Source organism: Pteropus vampyrus, unplaced genomic scaffold, assembly GCF_000151845.1.
Source record: "Pteropus vampyrus isolate Shadow unplaced genomic scaffold, Pvam_2.0 Scaffold216, whole genome shotgun sequence".
Lineage (NCBI taxonomy): Eukaryota > Metazoa > Chordata > Mammalia > Chiroptera > Pteropodidae > Pteropus > Pteropus vampyrus.
The window spans coordinates 3,155,980-3,178,815 of NW_011888997.1; the positions used below are offsets into that span (position 1 = coordinate 3,155,980).

At 35.4% G+C, this 22,836-nt stretch overlaps 1 protein-coding gene across 2 annotated transcripts in view; it reads right to left on the reverse strand.

Moving 5' to 3' along the window:
- The window catches only part of DERA (deoxyribose-phosphate aldolase), a 144,247-nt gene that overhangs the window by 90,341 nt on the left and 31,070 nt on the right, over positions 1–22,836 (reverse strand). For both annotated transcript variants that reach the window (XM_023538250.1, XM_011372945.2), the window contains exons 2-6: positions 21,734–21,831; positions 20,465–20,612; positions 18,905–19,000; positions 16,852–16,986; positions 5,817–5,945 (exon numbers count right to left, since the gene is read on the reverse strand). In XM_023538250.1, the coding sequence (XP_023394018.1) occupies positions 5,817–5,945; positions 16,852–16,986; positions 18,905–19,000; positions 20,465–20,612; positions 21,734–21,831 (606 nt within the window). The remainder of the gene's footprint in view (positions 1–5,816; positions 5,946–16,851; positions 16,987–18,904; positions 19,001–20,464; positions 20,613–21,733; positions 21,832–22,836) is intronic.

Consider the following 22,836-nt stretch of genomic DNA (forward strand, 5'->3'; position numbering starts at 1 on the left):
TATATTTCCTAAAGTTATACCAAATGGTTTTGAACAGGGGTGGTCTGAATAAGGCATTTTAATAGGCTAGGAAAGCAAAAATATTCAATTATGTTTCCTTCCTTACTGAGTTGGAATGGGGTAGGAAGGTATAGTAATAATTTTTAGTGTCTTACAAAATATTTAATTGATAGTTTATAATGCATTCATATACATTAATTGAATTGATAATCAGATTTATTTGCTCAAGGTCAAAAAATATGTAAAATGGAACAAGAGTGCAAGTCTTCTTACTCCAGCGATCATCCTCCTTCCCCTAAAACATTTTGAAAGATTCCTAAACAAGATTAAATCAAAATTAGGCTAGTAATTATTTAGTTGACTGAAAATGCAAACACCCTGGTTAACTAAATTTTTACTTACAATGATGAATAACACTGAGTTAACATAATTATATATCTCTACCTTCCTCTTTCTCCAGAGAATTATTTTTGCAATAATCTACATGGCTATCAAAATGACAAGATAAATTATGAATATAAATAATAACTCTTTTCCTTTTGAGATTTTGAGGCTAAATTAATGGGAAAACAAAGCAATGAAGAATTCCAGACATGAAAATAATTACCAACTTGACTTTTTGCTATAAATAACTATATAACTAAATAAAATATATAAGGCAAATATTTTCAGACACTGGAAAATTGGCAGCTCAAAATATATTCTAAGATAATCCAGATAAACATTAGCAGACAAGGACTTTTAATCAGCTTAAAAACTTAAAGGAAAACATCATCTCAATAAAGGAGAAAATGGGAAATCTCAGCAGAGAAATAAAAATTACAGTAAAGAATCTAATGGAAATTCTAAAACTAAACATATACAGTAGCATCAATTTCACTGGATGGACTTAAATGCACATTTGGGATAGAAAATAAGGGACAATGAATTTGAAGAAAGATCTATGTAAATTAGCCAATCAGAAGAACAGAGAGGGGAAAAAAGATTAAGAAATAAACAGGACTTCGATAAACTGTGGAACAATATCTAATGCTAATGTACCTGGGATCCTCGAAGGAAAAGAGAAATAGAATGAGGCAGAAAATATATCTGAAAAAATAATTTTTAAAATGTCCTAATTTGGGTAGAAAACTTTAACCTACAGATCCAAGATCCAAGAAGCTCAGCAAACTACAAATAGAATAAATACAAAGAAAACCATACTTATGCACATCATGGTCAAACTAGCGGAAAAACAATGATAAAGAGAAAATACTGATTGACCACAGCCAGAGTAAAACGTGATATTACCTACAAAAAAAAAATAAAAAAATAAAAAATAAATAAGTGAAATTCCAAGGAATAAAATGACATGTTTAAAGTGCTGAAATAAAAATAAAACAGTCGACCCAGAATTCTATATAGAGTAAACTATCTTTGAAACATAGGGATAAAATAAAGACATTTGCAGATGAATAGAACCTGAGAGAATAAATCACCAGCAGACTTACAAGAGGGAATAAAGTTGGAAATGATATATATGTGAAAAAATATAAAAGACTAGCTTCACTAGTTTTTTCTTCAAATTTCCTTAAAAGACAAATAACTTAAAATAAAAATTGCATCCTTGTAAGGAGTTTATAACATAGGTGGAAGAAGAACATGAAAATAATTCAAAGGACTGATGAGGGTGTAAATGAAACTATTGTAAGGGTCTTATATTTGTGACATATAAAGTGTAAAGTGGAACAATATTAATTCTAGGTAGCCAATGATAAAGACGCATATTGTAATTGCTAGAGAAATCACTAAAAAAATACAAAGTGGTTGTATATATACATAAAGCCAATAGAAAAAGTAAAATGAAATACTATAAACTATTTAATGAATCCTAAAGGTGGCATTAAAAATGAAACAGTAAATAGATCTCAAGAAGAAATAAATCTCAAGATGATAGACTTAAATCCTATCATATCAATAATATGAGAAATGTAAATGGACAGATCATTCCAGTTAAAAAGTAGAGATTATCATAATGGATTTAAAAAGACTGCTTGCAGGAGATAAACTTTAAATATATAACCACAGATGGGTTGAAAATAAAAGGATGAAAAAAGATATACCATGCAAACAGTAGGCACAAAAAAGCTGGTGTGATCAGGTTAATATGAGACAAACTAGATCTTCAGACAAAGACTAGTATCAGAGATAAAGAGCGACATGTCGTAATGATGAATGTGCTAATTAACAATCCTAAAAGTGTATATAAAAAATAACAGAGTTCCGAAATACATTTAAAAAAATGTATTTTTATACTCCCAACTTGTCCCACAACTAAAGGGACAAGTAGACAAATCCATAATCATATTTGGAGATTTTAACACCCCTCGTGGTATTAAATAGAACAAGTAAACCAAAACAAAACAAAACCAGTTCTGAAAAATGCTACCAACCAACTTGATCTAATTGACATTTACAGAACACTGCCACTAATATTTGCAAGTACACGATTCTTTTCAAGTGCACTTGAAGCATATACCTAAATATATCATAAAATGAGCTATAAAATTAGTCTCTTTATTTACAAAAGACAAAATATTCTTACAATAGTCTGTGATCAAAACAGAATTTTACATTATAAGTCAACAATAAGATATCCAGGAAAGCAGAAAATATTTGGAAATCAAACACTTCATTCTAAATAACACTCTAATAAGATTCTGAGTAATAAGAGAAGTCTAAGGAAAATTAAAAAACATTTTAAACTAAATAATGAAAAAATGATAAAGCAAAAACTCATTTATTAAAATGATTAATAAAATTGGCAGACCACTGGGCAAGACATTTCCTACCAAAAAAAAAACAACAAAAAATAACCACCAGTAACGACGACAACTGTAATCTGAAATAAAAAAGGATACAACTACAGATCCTATAGACATCAGACTAATAAGAGAATATTAAAAACAACTTTATACCAATAAATTTAGCAACTCAGTATATTTGTAAATGGAATACTAAGCAAACTCATCTATGGAACAACATGGACAGATCTCACAGCTATTAACTTGGGTAGCGGGAGATAAGCACAAAATCTTACACATGTTTAATTATATGGTGTTCTAAAACTGGCAAAGCTAATCTATAGTGACAAAATCAGATCAGTGATAGCAACTGGGGTAGAAGGTGAGACAAGTGGAACTCGCAGCAAAGGGGCACAAATGATATTTCTGGGATGATGGAATATAAAAATTGTCAAAATGCATCACACTGTACACTTAACGCCTGAACTTTATTAAGTGTAAATTGACCTCAATGAAGTCGATTTTTTTAAGAAATATTTTTTAAAAATTTAAATACCATAGATATAGGAAGCAATATGAATTTACTCTACGATTTTTAAAAATTTTAAAAATTCGTCAAAAAATATTTCATTTTTATTATGTACCTTCTTAACAGAATAGGATGCATAAGCTGTGGGCCAAGAAGTGTGCTAGATGCTTCCAAATATAATACTTCATAAAGACTGTATCTAATTCATAATAAGATCGAGAATGGTGCCTTGGGAGGCAGTTGTTACAAGTGAAAAAGAAATAAGGCTGGAGCTAGAAAATCTGAGTTTCCAATATATGTGGTCCTAAGCTTTGTGACATTAGACAAGTCACTCAATCTTAAATTTCATCCACTATAGGGCTAACATGAAGATGAAGAAATACCATTTTAAAGTATTTGGTAAAGCATACCATAAATAGAAGTTATATTACTCACAGTAAGTACTCAATAGACACTGATTAAGTGAAGAAATGAAGGAGATAAACAACAACATGAACACAGATACAGTAGACAGGAAGAGACAAAGGAGAGTGTGTTTCCAGTCTCATGTTTGTCTGTGGATGGGGTGGGGAAGAGGGTAGAAGAGAGGTGTCCAAGCATTCTGACCTAATATCCTGTTTCTATCATGAGCAGTAGGTGTAATGATTAGGATAGAGTTGGCTGATGTCCCAGAATGAATACACTTTCACTGTGACCTAAATGACAGCATTATGGGCTACCAATCCTTTGTTCTGGTAAGGAGCATGAAAAAGGGAGACTCTTTGTCTACTTATGACTCCAAGGGGCTTTTCCTAGGTTCCTAAGAGTTGCAGAGAGTCTTCTATTATTGTAGAAGACGACCCACTGTTTAAAGTGTTCAATTCCTTCTTATCCTTAGGTTTTCAGAAATTTTGCTCTAAATGAGACAACTAGAGCAGAAATCCTCAGGAGATAGCAGCAGTGACCAGAGCAATATTATCATTATAATGTGTCTCTTAGGCTGATCTTCAGTAGAGTTCCAGGGAACAATGAGAAGTCTGACAGAGTATTCGAAAAGTACAAAAGTATAAAAACCTAGAGGGTGACTACATTGAGGAGCAGATTTAAGACATGAGAAGTCACATATCCACTAACAGGGCACCTAGAAATTCAATACTCAATCACAGTCAAGTGTATAATGTAACAAGTTATCTAATAGAGGTTTTAACAGAATGCTATGGGGGCACACAGAGAAGATAATAAACCAAGTGGTGGGAGAGGAAACAGTATTGGGGAAATATTCTTTTTTGGGGGAGGGGGGGGATATTTTTAAGAAGAGTGACACCTGTGCTGAATCCAAAAATGTTAAGGAGTTATTTGGGCAAAAGAGATTTCAGGGCAGGGAGCACAGCACAAAGACTCAAAGGGTTGGACGGTGCCATCCAAAGAGAACTGCAAGTAATTCCACTGAGCTGGAGCATAGTGTGAAGGGAGAATGAGGAGATGACAGACACAGGCAGGGTCTTGGGAAGGATCATTTTAAAAATCAGGCTGATTGTAAAGGGCTATGTGTAGAGCCAGATGGGTACTAGAGTAATTGGGGGGATCGCTTCATAAACTGTATAAATGTCTAACCAGTGTACTGTATACCTGAAACTAATATAAAATAAAAGTTAAAAAAGATCAGGCTGAAAATTTTAGTTTACCTTAAAGATGAAGGAAAGCCACTGAAGTATTTTAAGAAAGCATTACCACAATCAAATTAGCATGCTTAAGAGATCATTCTGGCAGCACTGTGGAGAACAGGTTGGAAGGGAACAAAAGTACAGACAGGGAAACTAGTTAGGAGACTGTTGAAGTGACCCACATGGGAAATGACAATGGCCTAACAGCAGCACTCAGAATGGAGAGGAGACGTATTAGATAAAGAGGTTGAACTCTCAAGAATTGTTCCCTGATTTATATGAAGGTGAGAAAAAGAATGACTCAAGCATGACTCCTGGGTTTCAAGCTTGGACATGCGAATGGATAGATCTCCTTTTCATCTAGATAAAGAATAAGTCAACCTACATTTGGAAGTACAATGGTACTGTACTACACTTAAAAAGAAAGAATTAACACAAACAAAAGCACCGGTTGCCTTTAACCACATAAATATATCATCTCTGAGAAAAATCAAACATTTAAATTCACAGAGAGGAATATGTCAGAGTTAAAGAAATTTCTGTCTAACATATGTTGATGAATGAATAATCAAAGAATAACACAGAAGGCAATTCACTAACAAGAGAGCCATCTACTGTCTTATAAGGATAGTGCAGCAATGAAATGCCATCAAAAAATGTGGAAGAAAGCCAAGTGTCTGAACACCTCACATCGTACATGTAGTCACAAAATATCTGACCCCTCCCACAATAAAAATAAAAGACTACGTGACCATAACAAGTGGTTAGCACTTCTAGCTAACAGCCAAATGTTTTCACTTACTTGTTTCTCCTAAACACACCAATTCAATATATATCATCATTTGAATATAATATGCTTACCTGCCATCATTGCTATCATACTGGCTTTATAGACATTAGTTAGAGATCCAAGTTCTCCTGTTGCTAAGATGGTTTTGAGATGAGCCTCCCCACAGGCCTTGCGAAACTGACGAATCTCATCATACAGGGCTGGAGAAGGAAATAATTGAGGCAGTTACAAAGCAGGCAAGTGATAACATAACTTGGCAGCCATTTAGAGCTGGTAGAACCTCTCTCAGGTTTACGAAACATAAAACATTTGTCACTTTCTAAAAAAGCACCCCAATTTAATATCGCCTAGAGCATTTTGTTGCAGTTCACATCCTGTTATAAGGAATGCTTAATTTGCTACCAGGAAACAGTTTCTAAGCCCTGACCTGAGGTCCAGAGCCATGAAGCTTTTAAAATATCATTATAATGACATGCAAATTACAAATAATTTCCACCTTTTCCAGATGACGGTTACCTAGAAGAAAAAAGAAATTTATCTAACACACATACAGGAGTGTACCACTTTCTAAACTAAAGAAAAAAATCCTCAGGTCTTTGTTAATTCTTCCATTCACATATAATAAGTTCCCTTGTTGGAATATAAAGCAGGCCTTTCCTGAGAGCTCTACTAATGACAATAAAGACATAACGCCTTGTCCCACTATCTGCCAGGGCATGTGTCTATATATATATATGACTAAAAAGTGTTGAGGTAGTGTTGGAAGTATGTGCACAAAGCCAGCTGTAGAGGGATTCACAGATGCAGCCTTGAATCCATTTAACTCCTGACCCCAGAACCATATCTGGCTTTCTAGGGCTCCATATAGCACCCTGAAAACAGCTTGATTAAATAATTTAAATAAAACTGTAGTTAAAAAAATAAAATTGAGGGAGAAAACATTTCATATTCAAAGTAACAGAATTTTAGTAAACAAAACCAGTATAATGAGTATTAAATTTTTGAAAAATTATTTTGCAGCCTTTTGTCACGACACCAGTGGATTTTGGCTCTCATCCTGCATCAAGTTGGCCATATTCATTTCTTGAACTTAAGCTATTGCTACATTATCGCGACTAACATCAGAACTTTTTTTTTCTGTATGTGTGTTTCCTAGGAAGTTTTACAACCACACAGACTAAACTGAGCAGGAAAGAAACATTCATAATAAAGGTTAGGGTAAGGGTAAACATTTTTTAATGCTAAAATGAGAGTTCTATAATTCACAGGTTCCCTAATGTACATATAAAAGACTTAAAAGATAGTAAACTCAGTCAAATCCATTAAAGTTATAACAAGAAGAATAAAACCTGTTGTCCTAATCCTAGAAAACCTGAAGTTAATTTGAAGCTTGAAAGTGAAAACTGAATACAAATAAAGTCAAATATTCTATTATGAAATGCTTGGTAAAGTTCAGTGTTTGTTGCCGCCGAGATGGTACCCACAGGGTTTTCAAGAAACAATTATTTTCACAAATCCCTAACAATCAGTAGTTTTGAGCATTAGAGATGATTTGAGATGCCACGCCACCTATCATACCCTGCCCATCCTACCTAAACTGTGAGAAAACATCTCACCCCTACATCCAATATGACAACATGTATAAGAATAGTATAAACAGTAAAAGACTATGTGACAATAACAATTTATATTCTTTAAACTCAGAGAATGAATCTTAGAAGGAATGACATTTCTTGAGTTACTGAATCTAAAAAGAGAAAATTGGTCTCTAAGAACTAGTGACAAGGAAATCTCTTAATCTGAAAATTCAAGAATGGTAATCCAGAGTTAATTTGTAATTTAATTAATGAATTTTCTTCCACAGTGTTGCCGTCAAAAGCAAGCTTGAGAGTCAGACAAATATGGCTTTAAAACCCAATTCCACCACTACCTGTGTGACCTTGGACAAATAATTTCTCTTTGTACCATCCTAAGTGTCAATAATAACATTTACTTTATAGGGTTATTATAAGAATTAAAAGAATATCTACATATAGATATATAGAGATACATATATATATATATGTATCTCTATATAGAGAAAGAGAGAGAGAGAGAGAACTTTACACGTTGCCTGGCTTACTGTAAGCACTCAAAAGTATAATCATTATTAAGCTCAGAATTCTAGTAAAATGAGTTTCCATTAAGTGTTGTGTGATAAAAATCAAATCTTGCATCATGACCTGATCCAACTCCTTGTACTGCACTGAAAAATTTTATATGAATTAGTGCTTACAGTGAGCCATCAGAAAAGGCTTGAAAATATTTTATTACGGCATCTGTTAAAGTGAACTTTGGCCTGTACAACAAAATTCTTAAAACGCTGATGCTGATCATATTTATGGACAAATTACCATCCTTTCCCAAAGAGTATTACCTTTAAATACCCAGTGAATTTCTTCACCTACAGTTAAAATCAACCAGAAAAGCCAGATGTATTTTATGACTCAATTATCAGCCACCTGGAAGTTATGCTCTTTAATCCATGAGCCAAATAGAATGAACCAAAATGATCACTTAGAGCTTAACTAGACTTAACAAATATGCAACCAGTGCCTTCTCATTCTTTAACCACCAACTCCTCAAATCATTTTACTGACCTATTTCACCACATAAGAGGGTCAAGTTTTTCTGAGCAAATATCTTAATCTTTGAAGTTCAATACTGGGAAAGTTGTTGTTTCTTTCTATTACTATTTTGCCCAGGGAATACCAAAACAATTAAATAAAAAAGCATACCAAATCTGGCCTTTTTAAAATGTGGCCTGGGCTCCATCAAGCGAATGCTTCTACCTGGGCCTTTGAATCCTACTGAGTGATGAAAAAAGACCACCTTACTCCAACACAAGCCATGGAAGCCACAGGAAACATTGTTAGAAGGTAGTTTGGGGCACTGTGGCATCACAATGACAGATATCTTAGAAACTAGATAGAAGATAAATGTAAATCAAATGACTTGATGGCTGAAATGTAACCCAATCAATCTCGAATCATAATGTCTTTAACATACTCAACTGTCACTTTCCTTTCAATATAAACAAGCAATACAATGGAAAAACTAATGGGTGTATTTTCCCCCTACATTAGCAGGAAAGGACAGCAGCAGGGTGTGGATTTATATCTTTGCTACTAGACTAATCATGTGGAGAGAATTACAAGTGCAGTAATAAGTTTAAGAGATCCTCTTTCCAAAATATTCTTCATGCAAAATAATGACTCTCCCTAAATTTTCAAGGTATCTTCCTTCAAAAATTCTCAAAGTGTTCTCTACACATCAAGAGATAAGCTCGCCAGTGGGGGCTAGGAGTCTGGAGAACTTGGTGAATAGAACCAACCTGAGTTCACGGTAGTGGGCCAGGGGAGACAGCCCACATGGTCAAGAGACTGCTATACACAAGGAAATTGATCAAATAAGTAAATATACTGAGGATAATGGGACCAAGATTTCTCACTGACAAAAAAGAGGGGAATAAATATAGAAAGGGAGAGGTCGAAAATAAATCATGTGATGTTGGCTTGTAATGGGAGTTATCAGTGTGAACTCATGAGTTCTAATAAAGATATAAAGATATAAAGATAGATAAATGAACAGATACAGATGTATATGTGATTAATGAGTGCATCGTGTGTCTGTCAACGTTCACATATTTCCTAGATCTGTCCACTGAGAAGGTTTAGAAACAATAACATCCCTGTACAATCTTCCATTGCATGGTCATAAATAATTTATTCAACCATTTTTCTATTATTGGATATTTAATGTTTCAGATTTTTTGCTCTTATAAACGTTAATTTAGTAAACATCCTATTTACTAAATAGGATGTTTCAAATAGGTACTCTAGGACCTTATTCCCTGGAGTACCTATTAATTTTTCTGTTCATATACTCACATATAATACATATAAATTGTTAAAATTTCAGACATTACAGAAATTGAAAACCCCCATTAAAAAAAAGAGGGAAAAAACAATTCTTGCACGTACCAGAAAAATAATAATTTAGAAGGCTATTATAAAAGATGACTGACAAATGAAAATGGAATTCAAACACCACGACTGCAAATTAGTCAGAATAATGCAAAATTTAACAAAACACATATACCAGAGAAGTGGCTGGCATAGTGATGTCACATTAAAAACCTGATAATAAATGCTTTGACTTATAATGAGGTTTTCAGGAGTAGCGGAAGTGGGTGTACTAGAAACCCAGGATATATTACATTGTAGATGCTTAATCAATATTGTGTCTCAACCAGCAGAGGGGTTGTCTCCTGTCTGTCCCCACTTATCCCTCCTACTACTGCCACATTGATGAGGAGAAAAGGAGGTCATAACCTGACCTTCTGCTCGTCATTCCTAGCTGAAAAACAAGTGAGGCTGTGTTGGTGGAACGTTCACTGACAGGAATCAGAGAACTTAGCCACACCTGGAAAGGCCTGTGTGCATGAGAACGTAGATCCAAGGAGTGGAGGGGGCCACACTGCATCTGTTTTAAACAGCATCCAAAACAAGTTGAAACTGGCTCTACCTTCTGCCTCCCCATGTCAGCAGGGAGGCTGCATCTACAGTATTTTACTTTTCTCTATTTAAAATCATCTTGTTTCTCTCCATTTTAAAGGAAAATATATTCTTAATCGTGATGATACTGGCAATCTGTTAAGTTTTCTGAAAAAGCACAGCCAAAGACATAGAAAACTATGTTAGAAAAGCTTTCATGTATAGGAATTATGATTTAAGTAAGAATCTAAGTGTTTAAAGACTATATTTCCTATCTAAAAGTCGTAAAGTAGATTTCCTTTTATATTTTATGCTATTCAAAGGCACTTAAAAAATAATTGTTAACGAACATATCTAAGCAATTATTTTTTGAGTACCTGAAAGATGTTCAACACTGCGCAAGAAAGGCCTGAAAATAACCCTTAAGATAATTATATGTACAGTAAAACACTTAATATAAAAGTGTACAGCAACCTTTTAAACTAAAAAAGTCACAAAATGTTCAAGAACAGTTTTCATCCACCAAGGCAACTAATTATTCTTGTACGACTAGAACCAAGATGAGCTAAAACACCAGGTACTAAAATAACCTACAAGAAATAAAACACACATTTTTGTCAATATTATTTGAAGTTTTGAAGAATTGGAGCGTAAAAACAAAAACCATAAAAGCATACAGCTGCTGTAAGTATCTCCAGAATTTTTCCATTATAAACAACCCCTAAAACTGAGAAAGCATAGATTATGGATTATGTGATTCCTCTCCAAAAAGTATCTATAGAATTAGAGATTACTTTTCTCATAACCTATGATTAACAGCTCTACAAACCAAAGAAAAATACCAATTTCTCCTAAAGAATGTTCTTTCTGCCATCCTTATGGTATAAAAATAATCAAATAATAAAAATGAATTGTTGCCCTGATTCAAGATTTTCAGGATCCACTTGCATAAGGCACGATAATAGACTCTGGTATTGGCCCGAATATTTCATTCTCTCACTCTAAAATTCTTGATGGGTAAAAGGTATGTACTCCACAAACCGAGTCTAGGAGAGAAACTGGGGGCTGAAGAACTGAAGGGAGTGAAAGACACATGAGGCTCTAGATACAGGAGACAAACAATAGTTCCAACTGGGACACTGAATATAGTATTCTGGAAAAATGTCACAGATGACATCACCTTTGGAGTCATGTCTGCTAGTGCTTCTGTGTGAAATGAGTTTCCAAATATTAGTAAAGTCCTGAGCTCAAGAAACTGGAAGATTCCTAAATGAGGCAGAATCTGATAGCACTTCCATTCGCTGGTAATATGTTAAGTAAATATATGCAGCAGAGAGAGGTCATAAAAAAGTGAAAAAATGAACACCTCTGCCTATTTACAGAGCATAGAATATATTTAATTTTCAAAACCTGTTCGGTAAAAATTATGAGATGATGAATCCCTCTAGTGAATGCTTTCTTCAAAGAACCATTTAAGGAATGCAACTTGGATGTCAACTTCAATATCATCATTAAAAAAATACCATATTACAAGCACTTATGGAAATAATACTCACGGACAATGAAAACACCAAATATAAAATCACAGGCCATTACAGTTCTAAAGGGCTGTAGGAATCCTTTAGTCTTAGGTCTTATTCTCCCCTGCCATCCCCCCTCCCCGCCCCATCAGTAGCTTATTTAAATGGAGGCAGAGAAAAGTGAAGCTTTTGCCCAAGAACTAGGTGTAAATTAGCAAAATTACAAAGACTAAATCCCAAGTCCTTAGAGTTCCACTTCATTTACTCAATACATGTGTTATATGGTTACTTCCTTTGACAACATATTTTCATCATCAGAAGGAGGAGGGGGAATGAGAAGAAAGTGCAGTTGGCCTGGAGGAAGTCATCTGGGCCAAGCACCTGGATGACTGATTTACACACATTATCTAACCTAATCCCTATTATAACCTTGTGAAGCACATGCCATTTTTGCTATTTTACAGAGAAGGATCAGAAGGCACAGAGAAGCAACCTGCCCAAGAGAAAATGCCTACTAATGGTGGCACCAGGATTCCAATCAAGGTCTGTCTAGTGCAAAGACTCTGCTCTCAACTCTTCCCGTTTCCCAGTGCTAGCCTCCCTTCTTACTCCACAGTGTATACATTCTGGGTCTGACTGACCCAGTGATCACTGGCCTATCTGGCTGCCTGGGGGCCCCCACCTCTCTCACAGTCCAGCACAGCACCTCCCCATCCCACCCCGAGCTGCTATCCTCATCCCAAAGCACAGCCACCCCAGAGAGAAGAGAATTGTCTTTTTATGAAGAGCAGAGAAATAAATGTATTTTCTGGCTAAAGTCACCAGAGTCTAACACTGTATTCCTTAAGCATCCTGTTTACGGTTAACTGCAGAGTCAGGCTAAATAAATAGAAATTCATGGGAAATATAATTTGCACTAATTAATCAATATGTAAACTTAACAATGCTTCAATTATCCTGCACTTAAACCATGTAGAACCAAGAACTAGAAGTATTTTTTTTTAATGTTCTAAATTAGAGCTTCTCCACAAGACTTATGGGATGATGAAGACTGGGTGTGCAGGTAGAATCAAAATCACCTGGAGTGATTTTCACAGTATAGGAGCCAATTCTCTCACATCCAACCCCCAATTCTGATACTAATATATATCTGGAAAGTGGGGTTGTGGGGGCAGTGCAAGATTCTGTGAAAAGGAGAAGAGGAGTTGGGGCAAGAAATTTGAAAGTGATTATCAGGTATTTCTGAGAACCAGCAATACATTCCATACCCCAGCCACTTAAAACTACTGTCCGAGTGTAAGTTAGTGGTGTACGTTTCTGTGCCTGAATGGCAAGGAGTGAGGGCAGAACCGGCAGGGAAGCGCAGTGTGCCATATGAGCTAAACGAGATCTGACAGTAAAAAGCTTAACAGCAAAGGACCAGGCCAAACAACAATAACAAAAATGTTTAAATGAAAAGACATATGAAATCAAAGAGCACAACAGTCTGGATCATTAGCTGTGGGGCCAGTCATCTCGGAGATTTCAGCGGTCCCTGAGAGAATCACTCCGTTCCAGGATAATGCAGTTATGAGTGCAACAGTCCTGATATTAAATTGTATTTAATGGAAAGTGTTAAAGTCAGGGGAAATGTAAATATTTTTAAATAAATTTCTTTCTAAAATGGCTAGATTCTCTGTTTTGGTCAAGATTCAGATTTTGAATGTCTACTTATGTAAAAATGACTGATGAAAAGCAACATGGTTTAGTGGGGAAATGGAATATGAGTTCTGGAGTCAGGCAGACACGGTTCCAACATTCAGGAGGTTTGGCAGTCTTCGGCATAGGGAATACTGGTGAGATCAGACACGACATGAGCTTTCCCAGGGAGAGTGTGCAGACTTTGAGGGGAAGTTTGGCTGAAGATACAGGAGAAAAAAAATGGCCAATGAATGGAGTAGGGGCTCTGAGAATGGAGGAGATGAGAGCCACGGCACAACAGAGGGATCGGACTTAACAGAGGGAGAGATAAGAAGGAAGCAGATCTGGTGCAAGGACCTCGAGGGAGTTCCTGTCTAATGGTTCCCATTTTCTCTGCTTCTCAGAGAGAGTTTATTTCCAGATTTTAAGCAGGTAGGTCATCTGCTTGCTAAGAGAGAAGGAGCCTCAAGGTAGGCAGAAGAGTTAGAGGTTTGAGGAAAGTAGAGATTTTTAAATCGTCACCAAGGAGAATCCAGGAAGAAAAATATGAGCACCCTACAGTCTCCTCTTTGAGTTCATACCCTAAACTGTGGATCTTTGTAACCATAAGAAATAATTAGGATCCACTCTGAATGCTAGATTTTAAAAACAGAATGCTTTCTTTTGTGCTTTAACCAGTATCCTATGTACACCTCAGTGCACAGAGGAGAGAGACCTGGATTTGAACGTGTAATAGCCCAACAGACATTTCCCTAGGCAAATTGCAAGAAATCAATTTTAGGCTTATATTTTAGTAAACAGCTAATATTAAAACATGACACTGAAAAATACAATATGCAATCAGGTCGAGAACCGAAACTAAGACAAAATACTGCAGTGGAAAAAGTCCTAAGTCATTGCAGATTTCTATTTAGAATTAAATTTCTAGTATTAAATGTTCCTTTTCAATTTGCCTTGGGTCAAGAGGTTATTAACACCATACAAAAGGGTTAATAGAAAAGTATGGTCTAGGACAAAGACATGTTATTATATTTTGCCTGAATGCCTGTTATTGGGAAATAATCAGTTCTTAAAAACAACCATTTCTAGTTCATTAAGGATTGCCAACTACATCAAAACCTCTCGCCTACTGTATTTAATTTTCAATGAGCAGTATTCTAGAGACAAAAACACAAGTTATAATATAAACTATACTTTTAAATCTACAGCTCTTAATAAAAGACATAAAGGGCATGTAGTTTTTTATCTAACCGAATCACAAAGTTTATTTCCAGATTTTAATGCTTACCCATTTTTATTTTCTCTTTCTCTAGTCTTAGCTCTTAACTAAAATCTGTGACTAAAAACAGACAAGTGGAATTAATATGTCAAGACAAGGGACAAAATAGACCTTTGAAGAATGATTACAATTGGCCAAAACACACATGGACCGTAAGAAAAGAAACAAAAACGAAAAGCACAAAAAGGTATATGTGAACTGTCAAAAACTTAAACCTGGCAAGGACTAAAAATGTTGATGAGTATAAAGGGAATGTAAGGCAGTGAAAGTGAGAATGGCCTCAACTTTTTTTTCTTTTTTTTTTGATCGTTCAAACTGTTGTATCTCTGATTGTATTATCCTGGAACACAGTGATTGTCTCAGGGATGAAATCTCAGAGATGACTTGCCCCACAGTTACTGGTCCACACCGTTGTGCTTTTTGACTTCAATGTATATCTTCTTATTGAACCTTTGTTGTTATTGTTGTTTTGCCTAATCCTTTGTTGTTACTATCTCATCATGTTTATCTCATTATGGCACACCTTCCCTGCCAGTACTTCTGTCATTCCTCTCCATCTGAGCACAAAAATGTATACAATCTAACTTATTAAGAATGTACAGAAATGTAGCCAAAACTCCAAGCGATAAAACTACATTTTCCAGCTTCACTTGCAGCCCCACATGGCCATGTAACTCAGTTTGGGGCAATGAGGTGTAAGCAAAAGTATGTGAGATTTTGGAATAGGACGAGCCCTTTTTTCCTGTTGTCTAGCAGATGAGTATAAAGACTGGAGCTTCAAAAACTGAAATAACGAAGTGCCCTTGAACATGAGAGTAGAAACCACATATTTTAGAAGTGGAAGACAAAAGCAGCATAGGTCTCCAAGGACTTTGTGGGGCTGCCACAATACCTCTAAAATACCAACTTCCACACTTTATATAAGAGAATAAATCCTTGACTGACTGCATCTTTGCTACTCCATAACCAAAAACAATTCTTAGATAAACAATGGAATTAAGATTTACAGATGATAAGATAGATGGCTTGATAGATAAAGTTAGAGAAAGATATCCATCCATAAGATATTGGCAACTCCAATAAATAGGTTAAGAAAAAATACATTAGATATAATCTCATTTTTATTTAAACTTTAAAAAAGGGTAGGAGTTGCATGTGAGTGTGCGTGTGTGTGTGTGTGTGTGTGTATGAAAATCTGGAAAGTTGTAGATTGCAGTGTTATCAGGCATTATTTCTAGATGAGATCAAGTGGAAAGTCCATTTCCTTTATTACTGGTGGGAATTTCTGTTTTTAACAGTGAGCAGGGATAACCTCCATAATTAGAATTAAATATGCCTTTTATTTGGTGTTAACATATAGAAAGAGATAGTATATTATTCTGGTTTTATCTTATGATATTGTTAAAAACTTTTAGTTAAACTACTTGTTATAATAATTTTTTTTGAAATAGAGAATAATACTTATTTTAGCTATCAGTGATCTCTAGTCTATAAAATATTTTTAAGACAGGTAAAATCTATTTCTTTACTAACTAGTTATAAAAAACAATAGCTTTTTACTGGAATGGGTGACATCTTATTGTAATCTGTGACAGTAAATCATGAATCTCAAAGGTGAATATAAAATAATATTCATAGAAGCTATGTGCAAGAATAATAGGAGTAAAAACAGATCTAGACTTATTAATAATTTCACATCTTAAAAATCTACAAAGATTAACATAAAAAAAGAAATATTCCTCTACCATATTAAAATAAACTGCATAAAAGACTTGCCTGGAGTGATTTATGTATTGAATAACAAAACAATACAGAACAGAATAAAAGTTAATTTATTGCATGGAACTAACTATTCACCTAAGCACTCAAAAGGATCCAAAAAAACTCATACAGGTAGGCAACATTCTAGATTTATGAAGGGCGAAAGGATGAGTAATCCCTAGCCAGGTTTTCTCCTAGATTCACCCTCTGAACCAGTGACTTGTAATCTAGACTAGTGACTTCCAAAACATGCTGTCTCTTACCAAATCGCCACTATCTGATCCACCAGGGAAGAATTGTGTCTCTCTGATAGGTAAGGATATACACCTACCTTCCCACTGGCCTGTCAGCACCAAGGTCCTGTTAATTACCACATCAATTTCCATAGCTCCATCTTCCACAGCCAATCTGATCTCTTCTAATCGGGTTTTTAAATGAGTCTGTCCAGCTGGAAAGCCAGTAGCCACTAATAGAGAGAAAGGGAAAAAAAGGAAAGGAAGGAATTTCAATTGGTCAGTATCTCAACAAAGAATTTCAGACAAAAAATTCAGCATTTACAGACCAAAGCCTTAATGACACTTAAGAACTTCATGAATATCCTGAAAAGTTAAGTGCGAAGAAACAGAAAGTTACCTTATATAGTACTGGTGTTAGGCCAGATATTAGCATTTTATTATCCTTTAGAAGATCTGAAATTAAATTGTTTCCGAGATGACTATGAGGGTTCTCTGAGTAAATGGCAATTAAAAAAATATATGTTATCATCACACTGATGCTCATAAAATAGTAGCTGTAGTCCAGTCTTGCTGGACACTAATAATTCTAGATCCTACTCTTGATCAGTTGACCATCACTGTATCTTTGATTTACCAACCACAGTTTTAGCTGTTGTAACCAAATTGAAATGTAGGTTCCTCCCTTTCCAATCTTAAAACAACCAGCCAGGCAGATGGGACTAAAGGGAAGAAAACAGCAGGAAGAAAAGCACCTGATTAGTCCACAGAACTGGGGCAGGGGCAGAGCTGGGAAGAATAGGGACAAGCATAAATAAAAGGAAAGTGGACATACAACTACACTTTTGAAAAAGTATTAACAATTTTTACATGCGTTTCATTAATTACATCCTGGAATCTAAAGATAATCTTTTGTGTTTCTTTGATGTTATTAAATTCCTTGGGTCTGCTACCTCAGAGGAAAGCACGTCCCCCTGTTGTATAAAGGAAAAGCTGAACTGACTGAGGCCAATGAAAAATTAAGGTTGATAAAGGTGTAGCTGCCAAATACTTTGAGAATCTTCACAAACGAGTTATATATAAATACTATATACTCTATAGCTTTGATGTATTTCTAATAAAATAAATTAATGATCTTTATAGACTTCTTTTTTAAAGCACCAAACTATCTTCTAACATCTTTTAAAAGTAGAATTTAATTTTACGCTTGTCCATCCATCTGGTAAGAGGCAGGTGCACGTAAGCGTGCGTGCGCGAGCGCGCGCACACACACACACACACGTTTACACATGAAGTAGGACTCATGCCAAGTCCTACTGTGTCTATATTAAGTCAATAACCCTTAAACATACCCTCTCTTCTTTATCTTCCAAGCTTTGGGGTGGCTCTCATCATTTCCCACATGGACTGTGGTAAGTCTCCCTAACTCCATTTCACCCTCTCTAATGTGTACTCAGTATGTCATGAAGCTGATCATGGCCTGCCTCTGCTTAAAACCCTTCAGTGCTTTCCCCATCGCCCGAACACAGCCCAGATGCCACAGCCGGGTGTGGTCTCTCAATACATCTCCAGCTTCAACTCCCACAGTCCTGCTTTGTCCTACCTTAGGATCCAACAATTGCAAACCACTTTCAGTTCCCTGAACATGCTTCTGTGCCTCCACATCTGTTTGTTCCTCTGTCTAAAAGCCATTCCCTGTTTTATCAACACTGTAAACTTCTCTTGAGCCTTTAAGACCCAGTGTGGTTATCATCTCCTCTGTGAAGCAATCCCTTACTCTCTGAGTGTCACCAACTTCTGCAGAATAAATCACTCCCTGCTCTGAGGTACAACTGTACCTTCTGCGTATTGTTATTATCATATTTTACACATATATACTATACTACATATCCTGCATCATGTTTTTCTTTAACTTGACTATTCCTCCTAAACAAGTAAGTTTCCTGAAAGACAGGGATACATTCTTGAGAATTAGTACCATGTTTGCTACTTGAAGGCAATTTATAAATACTAAAAGAATGAATAAATACAACCAATTAAATATATGAAACTAATTAAAATCGCAGTATAAAACTCTTCATAATACCCCAAAGTGTCTGAGTGAAAGACAGGGAACGTGCTTTAAAACCACAAAAGTCACACCAATTTTACCTGATGCCACTGGGATAGTACAGCCTGCAGCCTTTAGTGCTTTCACCGCATCACACACGCGGGCAGGATAGACACAAACAGCAGCTGTAGTGATGTCTATGAAAAAAGAAATCATAGCAGCCTTCTGTATGTGAAGTTCGATTTGCACAATATGCTTTTAATTATTATTTATGGAACAACACTGGCAGAAATCAAACAGAGAAAAAAATTCCCCTACGATGCTGTAACAAATTAAAAGGTTTTTACTTTCCACATTCCCTTCCAGTTCTTGAGGACATGGATCAATTTCTCATCATTATAGTCCTTGGATAAAACAATTGTGATACATCGTTCTGTGAGGGTAACAAGACTCCTTTTTAAAAATTCCTAAATAGTAAACTCGGTGAAAATATTTTATTTCATGTAAATAACAAAAATCCAGATTTTTGTAGCATTCAAACAAACAGTGGATGAAGAAAAAAGTAAGTGAACCTTACAGGGTGGTACAGCAAAATGACTTAACTAATCTCTCTTCTTTTACAAGAAATAATAAAACATGAATCTGGAACCCCCATTTTGAGGAATAAGCTCTTAAAAATAAAAATTAAAAGATCGAATAGGCACCATAAAACAAAACAATAACATAATACCATAAGACTAATACAAAGTTGTTACTTTTTTTAGCCCCTCTCCCCCAAAGTTGTTACCTTGAAGTGCAATAAACAGGTGGTGTTTTTATTGTCAGCTCAAAAGAAACATCATAAATATTTTTCAAAAGCTGTGGCGTTTCTTAGGTCTGCAAGTTATCTACAAATTATTTGGAATAAAATACCTGCATTGGGCCAATGCAACATCTCCAGTTGCACTCATCACAGACAGGCACTCAGGAACCACGGAGCAACGCTTCCTGGAAAGACCTGGCTCCTAAAATCAGCCCAGCAAGTAACAAGATACGTTGTCTTGGAAACACCGTTTTGCCTTCCATGTCTCGTTTTCCTCAGTTAGAAATAAGGTGATGGATTCTCAAAGGTCTCTTCCATTTCAAAAACGTTAAGGTTCTAAACTTATGGCAACTTTAGAAAGTCCTCTCTTTCATGTAAACTAAAAGAGCGAATAAAACTTTTTTCAAAAGATCTAACCTAATATACAAGCATGCAATGTTTCCCATTTGCATTTTATTCTCAACAGTATTTCATTTACTCACAGAAAATACTTTATGCATGAGATGTAATTATTAAGTAATGAGACCGGCTTTTTCACATGTGGGTAGGGAATCAGAATCAGCATTTTCAGAATCACTAGACAGAAAACTTCCAAAACTAAAGAACTGGAAAGAAAAATCAAGAAACTCTCTACCAGCAACTTTAATCCACAATGGAAAGAACTGACCTAAAAATGAGACTCAGATTCTCCCCCTGCTATCTTTCAAAGAAGAATCTCAATTATTTGTCTATGTATACAATGTTATCATGAATTTTATTGTTGCTATAGTTTTAGCAGCTGAATCTTGTCTTAAGTCCTCTTAGATTTAATATTCAGTATTGTAAAGAGGTAAACACCACACATTATACACAACATTACCTTTATCCTGCATATTTAAAGCTTTTAAGAGATCTTCTCGGATTGGATACTTGGCTTTATAACAAAGCCTTTGAATGTTGGAGGATGTGTCATCGCCCGAAAGTGTAGTAAGATCTATAAAGGTAACAGCTTTCAGGAGCCAAGCAGCCTGGTTTGAGAAAAAAGTAAAAATGATGTTAAAAAATAAATTAATCTCCAATCCAGTTAGTTAGTAGAGAATCATCAGGCAAACATGCGTGCTAAAACCTGATATCTATACTGTTCTAAGGCATATCATTCTAATATATGATATAAACATTGCTCAAGAAGAGCATTACATAGAATAAAATAAAAGGGAGGAGAGTAGCCTTAAATTTTTTTCTCCCATAGATATGCCAAAATGAAACTCTAAGCAATCAAGTCTCCCCACATCTGTCTTCTCCATCTCATTCACAAGGAGCCCCTCAATAGGAGGTCGTAGGAACAAAAGCGTTTCTATCTTACATTTTACCTCCAGCCATGGGATCTGGGATGAGACATTATAAAAAGAGTCTCTAACTTCTTTGTTTCAACTTAATCCAATTTCATTTATCAAACAACATTTATATTTCGCAACTCATTCTGATGAATATCCTTTTATCTTTTCAATCAGAATATTTCCAAGGATGAACAAAATGTGAGATGTCACCCAAAAGGATTCAATCACAGTATTTTGCCTCACTTGCAAAATGAACTCTGAATTCCTTTTAGTCCTGTGATGCATAGCACGTCTTTGGTTGATATACGTGGAAGAATATGCTTACCGTGATCACTCCACAAAACATCATTTTTTGAAATTTGAAAAATTATTTATGAAAATTAATAGTAAGGGAAACAAAATGGTCAAAGGTGGTCAACTACTATTATACATAAGGGTCTCACTCGTGGGCACACCAGGTTTAGATGTTATGGTTTGAAATTTAAAATAGAAGACAACCAAAGAAGGTATGTCTAAGAAACCGAATAAATGTGTTGCAAAAATATGCCATTTAATTCACTCATGAATAAAGATGCCTCAGATTCATTTGCAGCTTTGCCACTCAAGAGTGATAAGCTTTTTAACTTGTTTGGATAAATGTGTTATCTTTCTCCAACCCATCATCATCATATATGAATTATTAAAATAAGTCATGGACAGCTGCAATCTTTTAAGTTCAGATGCATCTTGAGCGAAATTCAATACTGTGGCCTTGAGGGAAGAGCCCAGGCATTGTAAGCTACAGGAAGAGAATGCTCAAGGAGAACCCTTACCTGCCACTCCTTTTTCACAGTTCTGCGAGCCTGGATTTGTTCTGCACGCCTCAGAACTGCTGGTTGATTCACCTGTATTTTGGAGATCCAGCTGAGGTCTAAAAGGGAATAAAGAATACTTTTTAAAACCTGAAAGTTTTATTAAATATATTCACCTATTTTTTACATGGTCCTTGAAAGGATATATTTATCATTTGGCATCAAAGCTCTTTTAAAGCTTATGTTTCTTTTTCACACAACTACAAATAAATAACCTTGTTGAAGGCAGCCCAGTCGTGAAAAGGCATACTTCATGCAAAATTAAGTACATTTGGAACTGGAAGAACCTGTTATCGATTCATTACAGAGATATGTCTAACAATGGGGGGAAATGTTCAGTGTGCTACCCATACCATGTGCCTCACTTTTGACAGCAAAGACTTATGTGTGAGTGCCCAGTCCAGGAGAGCAAATGATTAATACATATTTAAGTGAATTAATGTTGGGGCTTAAAGGAATCCTTGATCACTACCCCCTTACTGACAAGATTAATATCTACTAGATGCTGATATGATACAGCCCATTCTTCCCTCAAAGGAGAATTTTTCAGAATGTATTAGAAATTATAACACTGATAGAACAGAAGTTAGAAAAAGGAAAAGAAAAAACAAACTGTTCAAAATTCCAGGAGACATTTCTGTTGCTTCGGTTTTGCAATGCTCTCTCCTACCTCCATCCCACCCTCCGTTCTCTTCTGGTTGACTGTCATCTCTACTTTAAGACGCAGTTAAGTGTTTTACTTTGTGAAAACACTGCCTGCTCCCCAGATAGAGCCAACATTTGTATATACCTCTACTACAGAATTTGTATTTAATACATCAAGGAATTGCAATAAAATTGTCTCTTGTGCTTCTTATATTGTGAGTCATGACCTTCTTCATCTTTGAGTGTCTAACACCAAACGTAGCATCTGGTGACCGTGCATTTCAACTTCATCAATACTCTAAAACACAAGCAGCTTCACAGTAAATTGAGCACATATCCCTTTACCTTCTATAACTAACCTCACTTCTATAACCCTCTAGCAACCTCATGTTTTTCAATAATCGTATAAGAGCCTTAAA